Here is a 17,384-nt window from a genome sequence, read left to right on the forward strand (position 1 = left end):
GGCGGTGGAAAAGAAAACCTGTTGGAGCCTGCAACAGGTTTGTGCAATCACACAGCTGCAGTTAGATCAAAGCATAGTCATGTGTTGGCATGGCCTAGTCAAAGACCAGAAGCATATCTGACTTTGAATCTGATGCTGTACATGAAATACAATAGAAAACTGTGATTGGGCCTGTCGGAATAAGCAATAAATCAATTAACTGCATGATAAATTAAAATGAGCTCATTAATTTCAGTTTGGATCATTTTTTTTCTATTTCTACCAAAAACTGGATGATAAAAGTCTTCAGTGGGTTACATTGGTGTCAGTTAGCTCTTTTTATGAAGGACAATTTTATTTACAGAGACTTCATAATTCATTTTAACTGTTGTTTCTGTTGTCTTTGTTTATTTATATTGGATTTTTAAGATGTTTTCCTTTTCCAGTGCTAAAAGTTTATTGATCTTCGAGATCTTGCATTTTTATTCCCTTACTTGAAAATATTACCATTTATTGCAATAACTTCTGGAAAAATCAATCGTCTAGCAAAATTGTGATAAAATCAGAAAAAATTCGAGAGTTATGAATACTTTCACAAGGCTCTATGATTCCTACCATTATCTACCTGAATAAAAAAAATAGTTTCTATCATTATTTGAAAAACCATCTGAAATGCAAGCGTCGCTTTTCTGCTGGTTTATCATGTTACAAACACACTTTGTGTCTGTGTCCATGTGTGTGTGTTTGTGTGTATGCAGCTTCTGCAGATGCATTTCTGTGTGTTTACACACCCACACACACTCTCAGATTATCAAAACCCATCTGCTGCTGGATGGAGTCGTCTCAACAGGAGAAAGACAAACAGAGCAAAAGAAAGACAGGAAGTCGAAGCCAACGCTGTCCTCTGACTGTCCCACAGGTTGGTCCATTAATCCACCTGTCTCCTGCGGCGAAGGCGTCGTCTCTATGTCCCGCCGTTGTATGAGTAGTCTGCCTTGTTGTGCATCACCAGCTTATTGTCCACAAAGTAGAAGCTGTCAGACTGCGTCTCGTAGGGGTGCAGGACCATCTCTCTGACTGTGGGTGGGCGCAGAAACAACACCGTTAAAGTTCTAGTTTCTAACCTAGATGTAGTGATGGACTCTGACCTGAACTTTCAGAGTCACATAAAGACAGTTACAAAGTGGGCCTTCTATCACCTGAAGAACACTTAGCTAAATGGAAATTAAGACCATACAGTGTACCTCCTCTAGAGTGTGCTGTTTTCCCCTAGTGATCACAGAAGTCTACCACGTCTTTTTGTTTGTTTTAAACTTTATTCTGTGCACTCAAAATTACATTTAATGCTGGTTCACATTTGTGGAGTAATCTGGGAATAAAGACTCCAAAACTTATTTTGTGTCTATTTTGACCCAAATTTCACCAGGTCACAAACATCTCCATTATTACAGGACTAATCCTGTTTCTGAAACACTGACCTGGCTTGGGATTCAGTTCTATTTCAAAATAAAAAACACGTAGACTTATACAATCTGGACTGCATTGTTCTACATTATTAAATCATATGTTTACAATTTTTGTTGTTTGTTAAAATAAACAAATGCTTCTAAATGTCGACCTAATTTAAAAACAATTTGCTGTGATTTAAAAATCACAGCAAAGGAAAATACTGAACTAATCTGTAAGAAACTTTCTTTTACAGCATTACATAAATAGTTATATTTCAGCAAATATCTCTTCTTATTCATGTCTTTTGTTTTGTATTTTTCTAATAGTAACTACTTTGTCTCTGTTATTGTGTCTGTTGGTTACTCTATTTTGTCTATTTTCTGAACAGCAGCTTAGCCAAATGTGACTTTTTAAAAATGCTTCATAAAAAACATCTGTAGTTAGTTGGTTCTTGATATAATCTGACCATGTTCAGCTTTCAGGTTTCAAACCAGAATTACTTTCATTGACAAAATCCTCCCAGTCTTTTCAGGTTAAATGTTTCCATTTTCAATGTTTAAGAAGGCATTATTTTTCATAAACGGCAGTAATATTATAGTTTTATGCTGTAAACGTCTTCCACTGTTTCTTTTGCTGGAATAAGGCACTTTTAACTTTTCCTCTGTCGCCCCCATGAGGTTGATGACTGGATTTTTTTTAACATTCTTGAATCATTATCAAACCCTCCATCACCCAGTGCCTTAACTGTCCCCTGTTGTTTATTTCTAACTAATATGATGAAACTCTATTAGCAAACTAATAAACACAATCTGCACTGAATCAGAAATTCTGCAGCACTGAAGCCTGGTGGTCCGCCAGGCTTATAATATACTGGAGGAAATCCTGAAACTTCACTATCATTCTAAGCTTATTAACAAACTGATTTTGCAAAATGTTCAATCATCTTGGAAGCTTCCTTTACCCAGAGAGGTAAAGAAATGTGTGCTGCTGTGCATTGTTTCATCTGACTTACTGGTGTCCTCTGACAGAGGTGGGAATTCGTAGATGTGCTCACAGGTGTTCTTGCTGCTGGGCATACAGAAGCCAAACTCAAAGTCGAAACTCTTGAGCAGCTTCTCCCTGAAATAATGTCTCTCGATCATCCGGAAGTTTTCTATCGGCATGTCACCCACTGTAAACTCGACGCTGGATGGATGAGGAATCAGAAAAGACGAAAAAGTTATGAGAGACATAAACTACAACACAGTTTTTAGTTCAATCTACTGCAGACTGTGAATGCAGATTAATTTATACTCACGTAGCTCCAACCTGCCGCAGTCGGAGGAAAGCAGGGGTGAACTGGTAACGAACAAAACGGCCAGCGTTCGGGTCGATGTCCCTCTTCTCTCCTGACTTATCTAAGATGGAAACCATTTTCGAAATAAATAAAACTCTCATATTTAACATAAAAATATGCTAAAAATGCTCAAATACCAATAACAACAACCAAAAGAAAACATGGTTTGATTTTCACATCCCTGAAGTTTTTTTTTATTTTTATTTGCAACTACAAATTTCAAAAGGTTTTATTGAGACTTTGTGGGCAGATGAGATGCTTTCCAAAGCTATGAGAAATAAAAGTCCTAAAGGGATAAAACTACTTCTTCCTAGAAAATGAAGGGACATTTTCCTATTTGTTTCTCCAACTGAACATTATTATTGCTTTATTTGTCTTTATTTTAGTGTAAAATACTATATTTACCCAAATTTTATAAACTGGACAAGTAAAAAAAATACCATTATGTTCGTTAGGATGATGTTTCTGTGGCTAAATGTATATTTTAAACCCTGTTGTGTGTATTACCACAGCTCTGATATTTGCTCTCGTTAGCTGCTCAAGGACTCGCCTGTGGACGGAGGTTTGGTGATTTCAAACAGCACTGTGCTCGTCTCCATGTCTCTGATCTTGAACCTTGTGAAGTCGATGTTGAAAACATTCTCGTCTGGGCTGCATAGATAATCTGCAGGAGGAAAAACACAAAGAAGAAGAAGAAGGTGTTTAAAATAAGACCACAAAAAGGGAACACTGCTACATGCTAATTAAGATGTTGAACTACATCTTAATTTGCAAACAAACAGATGTAATGCTTTATAAGAATTCACCAAAATCAATTATTTTTATCCAGTCAGCATTTGTTAAAGACTTAAATAATTTATTTTCTTTGTTTTATTGAATAATGTTGGCACAATGTGTTGAGAAGGCCTTTCCAGACCGATCCAACATCAGCACAAACACACCAGCAGCCAGTGAGTTATTTTTATTCCTCTAATCCTCCCTGCCCTTACCAGGCAGTGTCACTGCTTATTAGAGTTCCCCAACAGAGCAGACACTTCCTGCTTTCTGTCTGATCCGACATCCATGCAGATGCTGCTGCTCTTCATGCCGATCACGTCAGAAGCCATGAAATATGAACATTTCAGAGGCTGGAGGTCACAGCGGACTGGCCTTCACATGAATAAAAGAGGGTCAGTTTGTGAGTAACTGTGTTTTTGCACGCTGCATCCATCAGCTGGCACAGCGTCTGCTCATCCTTCTCATTGGATTGTGAGCTTTTTTGCAGTTTCTCTTTCTGGAAACGCTCCTCCAGCTATCTGCTGTGTCAGCTCATAAGAACCAATCACATCTGCTGGCGCAGAGAAACGGAGGAGGAAACAGCTTCAGAGGGATGATTTAATTGCTAATGATGCCAGCTCTGACCGGACATTCAACCCACCAGCTGTCCTAAACTCCTGCTCAGTAATTCATCCTTTCCTCTGGCTTTTAACGCTAACGCTGTCTTTTATTGTTTCCGCAATGATATAACAGAGAAAATTAGTTTACTAACATCTGACAGCAAACATTTTCAATTGCGTCTCTCATATAATGATTGTTTTTGATTGTGAGTTTGTTCGAAACACATTTTGAATTGTTTTTATCCAGAGAATCTTCTTCTGCCGACAAAAGAACTTTGAAACTTGGTGTGCATCGGCATCGCCATAAACCAGGGGTGTCCAAAGGGTGGCGTGGGGGCCATGTGTGTCCCACGATGTGGTTTTGTGAAGCTCTTGGGCAAAAATGACAGCTCAAAGTTGGAGGTCAATGCAGTTAAACAGATCTTACAGTGAAATGTTCAAAAAAGATACAGAGAAAGTCTTCTATATATGGAAGGCACAACACAAAGTATTTGTTTCATTAAGTTTCATAGTAAGCAGGATCACAAGTGTTCAAAGACTTTGTTGCACCCTTCTGGAAAATGTTAGTAAACGCCAATAAAAAGGAAAAGTTCTTGGAGAATGGGTGACCCATGTCCTGTTCTGTAATGCTAAGAGTACGCACAAAAAAAAACATTAGAAAAACCATCAACATGGTTATTTGCAGTTCAGTGGGTAAAAATTGTTAGCTGGATGATTTTTGTCCCATGTGACAAAAAGTTTGCACCCATCTGTGCCATACAAATAAACTTGATTGATTAAATAAGAAACGCTTTATTATGTTTTCCTTTATTTGAATTAGTTCAGAAATGTTCCTACATTTGAAGATTAAATGACCGAATGTGTTCGCTAAGTTATGGAAACCTTAGAGGAATATTGACAACATTCACCAAACGTTTTTTTTATTTTCTCTACTGATGAAGCCCTAAAGATAAACCACCATCCTCAGTCCATGGATGCTGTCAACTCCGCTCCCTGCAGGGGGGAAATGCTCTTGAAGAAGAAGTAATTTATTCTGATGTCTGCTCTTCTGTCAGTCTGAATGCAGAGCTCAGCATTTCTAAACACATCAGCTCTGCATGCTGCAATCCATCTGCATCCTTTGGGTTTTCACACAGCTTTAGCAAAATTCAAACCAAGACAAACTGTTTTCGACATAAACAATTGTCTATGAATACACCCTCCCCCAGTCTCTACGTTGTTGGCTCATCCTGCTGCTAACTTACTACTAATCATCATCTCTGAGCCTCCTGATGAAATCCCCTGATGGCAATAATGCTAAATTAGAGACAGCGAGTTTGTTCTGTGTGTGAGAATGTATGTGTTCTTATAAAGGTTAGTCTGAGCCGTTTACTGTAATTTACACAGTCTGTCTGTGACCTCGGATATGTTCCTCACACAGCCACCCAAGGACAACCTGCGGCTGAAAACCACTGAAACAAGCTGCAGTTTTTCACCGCCTGCTCTCCTCTCTGGTGTGACAGCAAACAGCCACAGACACGCCACACTTTCACCAGGCCTCTCTGTGTTTTTGTGTTCAGGATTTGATTTCAAAGCATGCAGTCAACTGTCTGGTGGCTACAATGGAGTTGATTTATGACACTAATGTGACTATAAGCAGTCAGAAGTGAACTGCTGGGTGTTCACTCTGCTGCTGGAAACAGGAAGCTGGTCGGCAAACCACTTCTTCAATCAGGAATGATTCAGCTGCCACTCCAGACTGTCTGTTCAGCGTTACAACACGCCATTTTTCACACGCACATTTTATTCTTGGCTGTTAGTTATTATTTACAGCAGCACAATATATCAAATATTAAAATATTTGCAAGATGAATCAGAAAGCTTGGATGCAGCATTTGGTTGTGTGTAATATTTCAAGACAAAACTTGGTAACACTTTATTTGAATGGGTGTGCATAAGACTGATGTGACACTGTCATGAAGGAGTCTTCATAAATGTTTACGACTCCTGTCATGAAGTGGTAAATAATGACACTATTAATGCAAAGTGGCACTAAAAGGTGCATTAAAAGTTCATTAAAAGTGTCAACTTTGCTTTATTTGGTAAATAATGACACTTTTAATGCAACGTTCAATTAAAACTTACATTAAAAGTGTCAAATTTGCATTAAAAGTGTCATTATTTACTGAAAGACACTTAATGCCAACAGTCGTAAACATTTATGAAGACTCCTTCATGTTTATGACAGGTGTTGTCAGTCTTATGCACACCCCTTCAAAAAGACTTACCAAGCAAAGGAATAGCATTAGTCACTTTTTCTCAATCTGTGGTTCGCGGGCGCCCTCTAGTGACCCGCGAACCACATGTTAATTTGCATGTTTATTTACATTACGTTAGCTCAAAGTGCAACGCTACAGTTAGCTTACCAAAGGATTGTGTTTATAAATAATAATAAATAAATGGCTTAAAACCAGCACACCAAAAGAAAGCCTGAATATGTCGGTGGAAAGTTTCTCAGGGTGAGTTGCAGCACTTTTGTTTTTGAACATTATTACGACACAAAGCATGAAGCAGGAATGCAGATCTAGCCACGGCTGTACTGAATGCAATGTGACGGTGACGTGTTTTCTATCAGTTTATAATCCAATCATTCAAAATCTGTAAATAACTCAAAACGCCCCAGAGGACATGTTCATGGTTTTATTGTTTTATGGCAAGTCACATTTACAAAACAGCGCCACCCTTCTCACATTCGCAGGAACAAAGACAATGAGTTAAAAGACTTAGCAAGTAATTTTTGTTTAGTTTCCAGTTCAAATATCTTAGTTCACTAAAAATAAGACAAAACTGACTTACAAGTAACTTTTCAACAATATATGTGGGTTTTTTTTAGTGTATTTTTTTTCTCTTTTTTTGTGAATGTTTTCTTTTTCTTTTGGGATTTTTTTGCTTTTATTGTGAGATTTTTTCCCTGTTTTACGTGTGATATTCTGTGTCTGTGGCTCTAGTTTTTTTTTTTTTATTTTTAGGCATTTTTGGCTTTTAACCACTTCCTCCTTTTTGTTGAAAGTTTTACCTTTTGGTTTGTTTTTTTTTTTTTTCGTTGCCTTAGGTTGTTTCTGGTAGCTAGTCGACTGATACTTGGTAAGATTTTGTGTTTTTGGAGTGCACACAGGACAAGCAATTTAAAAAGACCAATTAACATAATAGTGACGTTTTTGGACTATGGGAAGAAGTCGGAGTACCCAGAAAAACCCAAACATGCACGGAGAGAACAAACAGAAACGCTCCAAGGCAAAGAGAAAACACCCATTTAGCTTTTACTTATGGAAATGCTTGACAATAAAGTTGCTCAATGCCACATTCATTCTAAAATAATCGTAATAATCTGGATCCAGTTCAAACGTTGTTCTAGCAGCCAGTGAACGCTGGAGGAGCCTTCCAGGCACATGAAACCATATTAAGAGCTTATAAACTCAACATGCCTGCTGGCAAAAATAACAGCTGACACTGATAATGGGATCTAGTTTAGTGTGTCCCAGTTCAGTCGTAGAATAGGTTCATCCGCCATTACTGGGAGCTTCTGCTGTTTATGGCACATTTTATGTGGCTAACTGCAGTTCTCATATTACACTATGGTTAATTGTTTAATCAGAAATCAAGGCACTTTCTTTTTGTAATTTTTGAATAAACCAGAGATTTTTCTTTATGAACATTTGGAAGGATTATTACATTGAAAAACAAACAAACAAACAAACAAACAAACAAAAAACACTACCATTTAACTTTGTAAGCACTGAAGAAAGAGATTTTTCTCTTTCAGTTCTTCTTTTTGTGCTGTCTCTATTTAAGGCCACTTCCTGAGTTGCTCTTTATAGAAACAAAACTCAACTTCTGCTTTAGGATGAGTGAATACATCACTTATTTAAAAAAAAATGAAATTAAAAAAAGCATGTGTAGTTATATCATTTTAAAAACATTCAATTCAAAATATCAACTACTAAACATAAATATTGAATGTCTAGTTGAAGAATCACAGTAGTTCTCTATTTTACCATCATGCTGTCATATATTTTTAGATATTTAACTGATGGAAGAGTAAGAAAAATAACATGAAACTGCTTAACTACCAGCAGCGTTTCTATGATATTTACATTTCCAAATTCCACATTAAAAATGTTTCCAGTTGTGTTTTATTATTTTTTTCCTGCTAATCATGAAGCAACAAAGTGCTGAAGCGTCTGTTTCAGCAGTAATGCACTTTCTAGATATTTTTGAATATATTTAAATCTGTAACATTGTTGCTGATCATGGACTGGATTATCCCGGGTTTTGAGTGATCAGTAATGCACCAATTTCTCAAAATGCCAAAAGATACAAATTGAAATCCTTTCTTTTGGTTATAAACCAAACCCAGTTTAAGAATTTTGGGTCTGGATTTAAACACAGAAGCAAAAATTGAGTTTCAAAATCCCAGACAAGCATTTAGTTGGGAAAAAAAGCAAGTTGTTACATAGCAAATAGGTGGAAATCTAAGTGTAAATCATTTTAAAAGCTCACTAATTAAAAAAACCCCAAAACAAAACAGATTTTTATCTTGGAATAGGACATAAACTTTCAAATTTTAAGTGTTTTCTATATTAAATGTAAATTATTCCATATTTGTTCAGATTTTCAAGACTGCATAGGAAAACTACATTGAGCAAATATGTAAGAACAGAGATGTGGGTAACCCTAACCCATGGAGTAACATTATTTCTCTGCATCTAAACCTGGAAATTAAAACAAGCAAACAATAAAAACAATCAGCTTAATGCACCTGACTTCTTCCAATCACTTGAAGAGAATATGACAACACAGACACTGCAGGCATTTGGATAAGAGAAAGAAGCCACTTATGCAGCTCATGTGGACTAATCCGGTTTAGTTTCTTCAATGAAGGCAAATCCAGGTAATCAGCAGAGAGAGGGGGCGGCATGTAGGAGGGAGATGGAGGTGGACGGTACCAGATGAAACCAGGACAAAAGAATCATTGCTTTGACAAGAACAAGGTTGCATTTTAAAAAAAGAGTTCCCCAAAAAGCGAAATTATGGGAATTTTACAGCTAATCTGGGTATCGGAGCAAATGAAACAAGACTCTGGGGATACAATCTAATCTCATTTGTTGTGGGAAATTATTCAAATTAAACAGATTTTAATTTTCAATCAAATCTGTTAACATTTCATGCAGTATGGGAGGGTCATTTGGTTAATAATAGCTGTTAATAGTGAGAATACATACGGTGTTTGTATGTAAAACATCAGTTGGTGTGGGAATTTACATTTATGATTGTAAATGTTCTGCTTTGTTTGTGAAGCTAACAGCTACAGGAGTTAATAAAAACAAATTTCCTCTGTCAAGATCCAGTTCTCACAGTTTGGTTAATATGTGAGCGTCTGATTTAGTAGAGCTCTGAACAGCATTGACTTATAATAAACTACTTCCAATCTAAATTGTATTCAAAATGTTTGAAATTAAAGAAATTAACTATGAATTAAGAGAGAAGGATTTATTTTTAGAAAACCAAAAACTGGGTCAAATATTAAAAACAACTTCAGTGAGAGGGATTCAGACGTGGAATAACTGTCGAGATGAGTTAAAACTGTGTTTTTCACTCTTAAAATTAAAGGAAATTATAAAATTAATCTGCTACACAAATAATATAAGGTTACTATCCCTGACCTCCCTTACTCTTTGCTACAATGCAAATAGCAGAGCCTGTTGTGAATGCTAATGCTAACTAGTGTAGCCACCGATAACGGTGGATAAACAGTCTTGCTGTAACCGTAAGTCGTTTCTCTGCCGTTAGGGCATTTAGCAGCAATGGGGTTGATTGACAGCGCTAAGACCCTCCTCCTGGCTCTGATTGGTTGTTTTTTATCAGTAACAGCTCCGGGAGGAGGTGGAGAATATCAATCTTTTCACATATTATCTGGCTCATAACAAACTATAATTAGATAATCATAATTTCTAATAATTATGTTATCACTGGCTGTCAAACTTATTTTCATTTTGAGTCACATCAAAAAGCTGAATGTTCTTAAAGGGCCGGTTGTGCCAGCATATATTGATAAAACCCATTAAACTGTTAAAATATCAATAGATAACTATTCCTCCAGGATTTTGTTATTGTTTTAGTGTTTCTTTGCAATCAAAATTGCACATTTTGTGGTGACAATTTATAAATGTTTGTTTGGAATTTTTACAATATTTGCTAATGTAAATGTGATTTTTTATTAGTCGTCGTATCAATTACGGACTATAACTTGAGATCAAGTAAGGCTGAGGCAGCAGTCACTGAAACTCAACATTTTTGACCAATTTTGAGAAAATTAGCAGTAAAATCAGAAAAAATGTGGAGATTTGTTGATTTAGTGTGAATTTTGCTGAATTGTGAAAAATTGGAAGGACTTGTAATTTGGAGTCTTGAGGGCCACATAAAAAGCTACGGTGGACCAGATTTGGCCCTCAGGCCTTGAGTTTGACACATGCATGTTATAAGTTACACACTGCAGCTTTAATGTTGTTTATTATTTATTTACTGTGCGTCACAACATTGTAACAACATTCACCAACATTACTGTATAATATATATCTTTATAAAATCACTCAGCCCTAATCTTAGGTGCTTAATTGGCCGCTCTAATTACTTTTGGGAATTCATTTGGGCTCACCCTCTGACATTTGGAGACAGATTCCAGACCCTGCAAAGATTAGGAAGCTAAAGAAAATGGACAGATGGACGCTTCAGATGGAGGTGTCCCTGTTTAAGCCGCTTTGTTCTGTCACAGGTCAGCTGAACCCGTCCCACGATGATGGCACTGCTTGTGCCAACCCGACAGATATGTATACCCAATAATGTACAGCTCTGTCTCAGCATGCATAACGATAATGCAAAACCTTTCGTCTGCGTTCTTTGGAAAACATCTGATAACAAATCAATTGGAAGGAGGGCAACGTCTTTAAAAATATTCAAAGCTGGAAATACAGAAGTAGGATGTATAGATGGACTGGCATCATGCAAATTGGATGACACTGAGTTATCAGAAAATTGATTTCTGCTCTAACTAACGCTCATTTGTGTAATACATTTGTTTTTATCTCAAAGGAAAACAACAAATACATTGGAAAAGACACAAACAGCAGAACTGGTCTTTTCATGATGCATCAGCTTTAAAATGTAAAGTGGAGTTAAAAATATTCTGATCAAACTATCTACAAACCAGGAACCCAGTACCATCTAATTCCTAAAACTTGACTTAGTTACTAAATGGATCAGGAGGGAGACGCATATATAGAAGCTGAAAGCTTTTTCAGAATATGTTCAGTCAGAGGCTTCTTCAGATTCGCTGTGATACAGACTGCTACAAGAGATCTTTCCTGCCAACAGCCATCAGTGTCTACTATAACTACAATAACATTTAATTTCCCTTTGGGATCAATAAAGTATTTTTGAGTTTTAATTCAAAGGGACACAAAATCTTACCAAGTATTTTTGGTTTAGTTTCTAGTGAAAAATCTTATTACACTTGAAATAAGATAAACATACCTTACAGGAGCTTGTGTTAAGTAAATTATTCCTTAATATTGATTTTTAAAAAGTATGTGGCAGAATATTTCACTTATAACAAGGCATTTTTCCCATGTTGTAAGTGAAATAATCTACCAGTGGAACGAGCCAATATTCAGGAATTATTTACTTAAAACAACTTATTATAACTCAGTAAATTAAAAAAAATTGCATGTAAGTTAGTTTTGTCTTTATTCAAGTGTATTTGGGCGAGAAACTAGGCCAAAAATACTTGGTGAGATTTTCTGAACGTGGCTGAAACACATTTCTGTGGTTCAGGATTATTTTCTGTCCTCTCTCAGCTTCCATCGTGCCGCTTCAGAGAGGGACTCAATTTCAGCCACTTGAGGATTCGTGGCAGCAACAAAACAGGAGCAGACAAAACAGGAGAGCGGCTTCAGCGGCTCCTCTGGAGAGAGCTCAGGTTTGCTTCCTGCCTGGTCAAACCGCCAGTCCTCATGTCAAAGCGTGTGTGACGGGGGCCCGTCTCCGTTTCATCAGCGAGCCGCTCCGCTGTGAAACGGGGGGAGAAAACAGGAAGTGTGTGGGAGAACAGAGATGCATGCTCTGCTGGCTGTAACCAGTGGGGAGATGCTTCACGTTGCTGTAGTGATTCAAGCGTGTATCCGCGTTGCCGTGGTGATTCTCACACGCCTCCTCTGGCTTCCGAGCAATGACAACAGGAAAGTGAGAGTTTTTAAGACTAATACGGTTTAAATTTGATGGGTTGGCTTTTCTCACAGGTGCTGCTGTTTTAGTGACACTAGACAGCTTACAGAAGATACCAGACATTTTGGCTTTGAGTAAAGACAAGCTGAGTAAGCTGTGGCTATTATTAGAAAACTGCAAAACAACCGAAACACTGAGATCTTTTAAATCAAGACTGAAAACACACATAAATAATAGTAAATGGAATATTAACCAACATATTTGATGATAGAACTCGAGAAGTTGTAATATTTGTTATTGATTTCTCAATTGGTGACTGTATTATGTTTTAATTACTTTTTATTTTTGTGTTTTTGAACTGCCTTGTTTCCAGAGGTGGACTCAAAAATTATACTCAGCTATAGCACTTCAATATATTTTTACTCACGTAAAAGTAAAAAATACAGCAAAGTAAAAATACTCCTAAAAGAGCATTTTCTCAAAAATGTTACTCAAGTAAATGTAATTGGTTAGTACCCAACTGTGCCTGTTGTTAAAATGGCCAATAATACAAACAAACTTGATTGATTGATTGATTGATTGATTATGCTAAAGTGAAACAAAGAGGATTAATCAGAAACTTATCCTCCTGCTTAGTCTGTAAATATGTAAAGAAAAAAGATGAAGACAAGAACTCCTTGCGTCATCTCTTACATGTACAATTATTTGATGAAAATATTAAATTTCAATTAAAACGTCAGCAGTGTTATGGAGTCTAAACTTCCAATTGCCTGTTAAAAAAGGTGCAAGCAAGTCCTCCAGTGTGTTTGTATGTTATAACACTCTGTAACCAGGTTGTGTAAGCAGCCTTTAAATAGTCAAATGTCCTTCTGCCACCTGTTAGCTAACTTACATGTAGGTGTTCTCGTCTACATAAGAGCTTTCTACCAGCTTCCTGGTGACATAATTAAAAAACTACATTTATAAAATCAGATGAGAAACCAGGATGAATAAGAATGTTTAAAATGTAAGCAGGTTATCTGATGTACAGGAAGAAGCTGATGGTGAATTCATCCATTCATTCCAATTTAAAATTTCTACATTGTTTATGTTTTTGAAAAACAATCCACTTTTTATTATTTAGCTGTCAAATAGAAAAAGAGAAGCATCAAATATTAAAATGTACCAAAGCAATTCAGATAAAAACAAAATCCAACATTACAGCCACTTAGGTCCACCTACTGGTCAGGAGGTCCAACGCACTTAAATTCTGAATTTGAAGTTTTTTTATCTCCACTGTCGCCACATGCTTGCTGTGGATGAAAAATCGCTGCAAAGTTAATGACTGGATGGATTTGATTAGGCCTCTTTTTGTTCCTCTTGCAGAATTCAAGCTCATTTTATCACGTTACAATCGGACTTCAGCAGATTTTCCTGGGATTTTGTATAGGAAAAGCTGCACATTTTTGTGAAGTTGAAGAAAATTCAACATGGTTTTCATTTTTTTAGCCAAAAAATAATCTGAAAAGTGTAGCATGCATTTAACTGTATGTGTAATTTAATTTCAGCATGAAGTCAGCTGTTTAATGAAGGCCTCAGAGGTTAGTCAGAAAGCATTAGTGAACAAACAGCATGATACAGAACAGGAACAACACAGTAGATTATAAAACAATAAGCTTTGAACATCTAATAGATTACTGATTAAGACGAACAAGAAAGACAAAGGCTCTCCTGTCGTTTGAAAATGCTCTTTGTGAAAGAAAACTAACAACAATGTTCATTTCTATAATGTGCAGCACGTTAATGCTAACCACAGCTTATTGCTCTAATCAAGTCTGACTGGTTCTTTGTTGTAACTGTGACTTATGGGACAAGCTACATGCGAAGCTCAATGCATCCAGACAAATTTGATTGAAAATAAAAATAAATAAATAAATAAATAAACAGGAAGTCAAGCCAGTTTCCCTGATCCTTTCTGTAAGACATGGGGGTGGCAGTATCATGCTGTGGGAAAACATTTCTTTACAGGGAAGCTCAGAGTTTATATGGATGAAGGTCAATAAGATAAAATCAAAGAAAGAAAAGGCTGCAAAAGATTTGAGCTTCACTATATAACCAGTAACGACTCTTAACGTTTATTTTATCGTCATATTTTTAGTGATTGAATTTAAAAAGCTTGAAAAAAAATGTTTGTTATTGATCATCAATATTCTCATTGGAATATCAGGTAACAGCTTCTATTGTGGAGTCCTAATTACAAATAAAGATTTATCAAGTTTCTGTAGATATTGGTCTCTCATAAAATCATAAAATCAAAGTTGGTAGTTTTGATAAAATCAAAACTAGTTACATTTACTTCACTAACTTTTGGGGGAAAAAAGACTTTTAGGATTATTTTTTTACACTTTTATTTGAGTAATTTTATTATGAGGTATCTCTACTCTTACTTGAGTGAAATTTCTGGATTTTCTACCCACTAAAACAAACATATTTTAACTAAAAATACAGACTCACACCTGAAGTTTTTGCTAAAGTTACATCAGTTTTTTAATTGAAATAAACTTATTTTGAAAATGTTCTTTTGCCTAGTTTTTGTTACTTATATTAATTATCGTCATTTTTGTCCTGAAAATACCAAAATATCCATTTAACTTTATATTTTGGTCCGTATGGTGATGTAATTTTTAAATATTAAATGATAAATTTGATCAGTTGCTCAGTACTTGAGTAGACTTTTTACTTGAGTAAAATATGCTGAAGTAGTACTACACTTGCTTGAGTAAAATTTCTGTACTCAAGTAAAAAGATTGCATAAAATGCAGATCATGTACACTGAGTTGTGTTATAAAAAGTAAGCAGGTTACTTACAGACTTTTAAAAAACACTGCATGCATAAATAATGGTTACCTGTGTGATTACTCCTGTACTTTTGAACCTAACATCTCCAGTGAGAGCTAACCTTGACTTCTACCTCAGCAGGTCATTTTCTGCTCCAACATTCACAAAGTGTGTTTGATGTGAGTCAACGGAGCAGAGCAGGTTCAGTCTGAGGTATTTTCTCATATGATTCAACAGGGCCTATACATTACATAAATAAGAGGACACAACAATGACGTGATGCATGACTCATACGGGATCTGACACATTTCCAGCACCTTTGTCCTCCCTTCCCCGCGCACCAGCAGCCGTGAACTTACGCTCTGTGATCTTCTGCAAGCCCAGAACATCCTCCGGAGTGATCACCGTCCTCCCCAGCAGCTCGTCCTCCGTGGTCACCGGGACCTCCACCTCGGTCGAGTTGCAGCCTTTCTTCACTTTCATCACCGCCGTTTGCTTTGGGCTGCCGTTGCCGGTGCTGTCCGTGCCGCCGTCGGTTCCTCCGGTGGTTCTGGCTGGATTAGCGTTTGATGGGTCCTGGCTATTGCCTCTGCTGGTACAAGAATAGCTCATTCTCCTCCCTCCCTCCCCTCACCTCACCCAGGGTTTCCAAGATCTGCTAAACAGTTGCCTCCCTCGCTCCCTCCCTCCCTAAGCGAAGGTTGCAGAGTTGCTGCTTGTTATCCGGTCCTTAATTCAAATCCGCTCCGTCTTTATGAACCTCCGCTGTCGGGTTGCATGTACGCGGCACCCCGGTCCTCCTCCTGCGCGGTGCGGGCTGCCTCTGTTCCCGCTCCTTTGCGCAGCTGCTCTCCGTGAGAGAAGCGATGTTTGGGTCGTGTCAAGTGCAAGTAGACGTCTGAGGGAAATAATCTGCTGGGTTAGAAATTACAAAAAGAGTCGGCAGATGGTTGCGGCCGTTAAGAAGAAAGAGGAGGAGGAGGGGTGGGATGTTCAGCCGCGCAGAAAGCGGCTGGTGGATCTGCGCACCGTCTGCGCTGCAAGCCATCAGTGCGCAAAGCAATAAACATGATGAACAACTCTTTGTGTCTGAGCTCCTCAAAACATTTGCATTGCGTAGGCTGCTCTGGAGAAATAAAGGAGTCTCCTGTAATCCTCACGATAAAACACAATGCGCAATTTTTTTCACTTGATGTAAAAAGTAAATCTGGTGTTTGGGCCACCATATGTCATAATCTCTGGAAACTGGAGGGATTAAAACAGAGTATTTTCTCATTTTAGCAATTTGATGAAGTATTGGCGCTGATAAAAGAGGGAGGACAACTCTTTGGAGCCAGCATCCCAAAGGGACTCCATGTTGTCTCAAATATTCATTTCCTCTACAAAACGAATGTAAAAGAATAAAAACATACAAAATAAACATTAGAGGTGGGCAAAGTACACAAAAATATACTTAAGTAAGAGCAGCACTAAACATATTTTACTTAAGTTAAAGTAAAAAGTACTAGTCCAAGAAATTACTCAAGTAAATGTTGGTATTTTAAGAGCGAAAATGACAATAATTAATATAAGGAACAAAAAATAAATAAAATCAAACAAGAGAAAATGTTTCCAAATAATTTTCTTTCAATAAAATTATGAAACTTTAACAGAAACTGCAGTTGTGTGACTTTATTTTGGAACATGTTTGTTTTCATTCAGAGGGTAGAGAATCCAGACATTTTACTCAAGTAAGAGATACTTCATACTGAAATTACTCAAGTAAAAGTAAAAAGTACAGACTAGAGAAAATACTCCTAAAAGTTATTTTTTTCCAAAAAGGCTACTCAAGTCAATGTAGTTAAGTAAATGTAACTAGTTACTATGCAACTCTGATGAACATACATTTAAAGTTTAGATGATCTTGGACAAAAGTTTTGAAAATGATTCATGCTCCCTGCAGATTTAAATTAAAACTAACTTTTATCAACAGAACTTAAAGTACTATGACAACTTTTAAGTAATCCTGCCAGAGTAAATTTGGTTGAGAATCTGTGGAGGTGGATAAAAATTAGCATGATGGAAAAGAGGCCTTCAAAGCGTTATTGTAATGCCAATGAGTTTTTCTTTGATTTATGTCTCATGTGTCAGAAACAAACTTTTTGGCTGAATGAAGAGAATTTTAAAAT

At 36.9% G+C, this 17,384-nt stretch overlaps 1 protein-coding gene across 1 annotated transcript; it reads right to left on the reverse strand.

Annotated features, from left to right (window-relative positions):
• Positions 1 to 603: 603 nt before the first annotated feature.
• On the reverse strand, positions 604 to 16,748 carry unc119a2 (unc-119 lipid binding chaperone a2). Its single transcript, XM_007553669.2, has 5 exons — positions 15,576 to 16,748; positions 3,315 to 3,428; positions 2,726 to 2,825; positions 2,441 to 2,613; positions 604 to 1,056 (listed from the first exon to the last, which is right to left on the reverse strand). The coding sequence occupies exons 1-5, from the start codon at positions 15,826 to 15,828 to the stop codon at positions 944 to 946; spliced, it is 753 nt and encodes a 250-aa protein (XP_007553731.1). The 5' UTR covers positions 15,829 to 16,748; the 3' UTR covers positions 604 to 943.
• Between the last annotated feature and the right edge of the window lie 636 nt (positions 16,749 to 17,384).

This window comes from Poecilia formosa, unplaced genomic scaffold (assembly GCF_000485575.1).
Source record: "Poecilia formosa unplaced genomic scaffold, Poecilia_formosa-5.1.2 Scaffold3, whole genome shotgun sequence".
Lineage (NCBI taxonomy): Eukaryota > Metazoa > Chordata > Actinopteri > Cyprinodontiformes > Poeciliidae > Poecilia > Poecilia formosa.

Bases quoted from the DNA above. Each gene is read 5' to 3' on its own strand.
- unc119a2 (XM_007553669.2), bottom strand. From the start codon at position 15,828: ATGAGCTATTCTTGTACCAGCAGAGGCAATAGCCAGGACCCATCAAAC. The intron at 2,826-3,314 runs GCGAGTCCTTGA...TTTCCATCTTAG, and splicing joins CACCAAACCTCCGTCCACAG to ATAAGTCAGGAGAGAAGAGG. The intron at 1,057-2,440 runs GTAAGTCAGATG...GCCCACCCACAG, and splicing joins ACCTCTGTCAGAGGACACCA to TCAGAGAGATGGTCCTGCAC.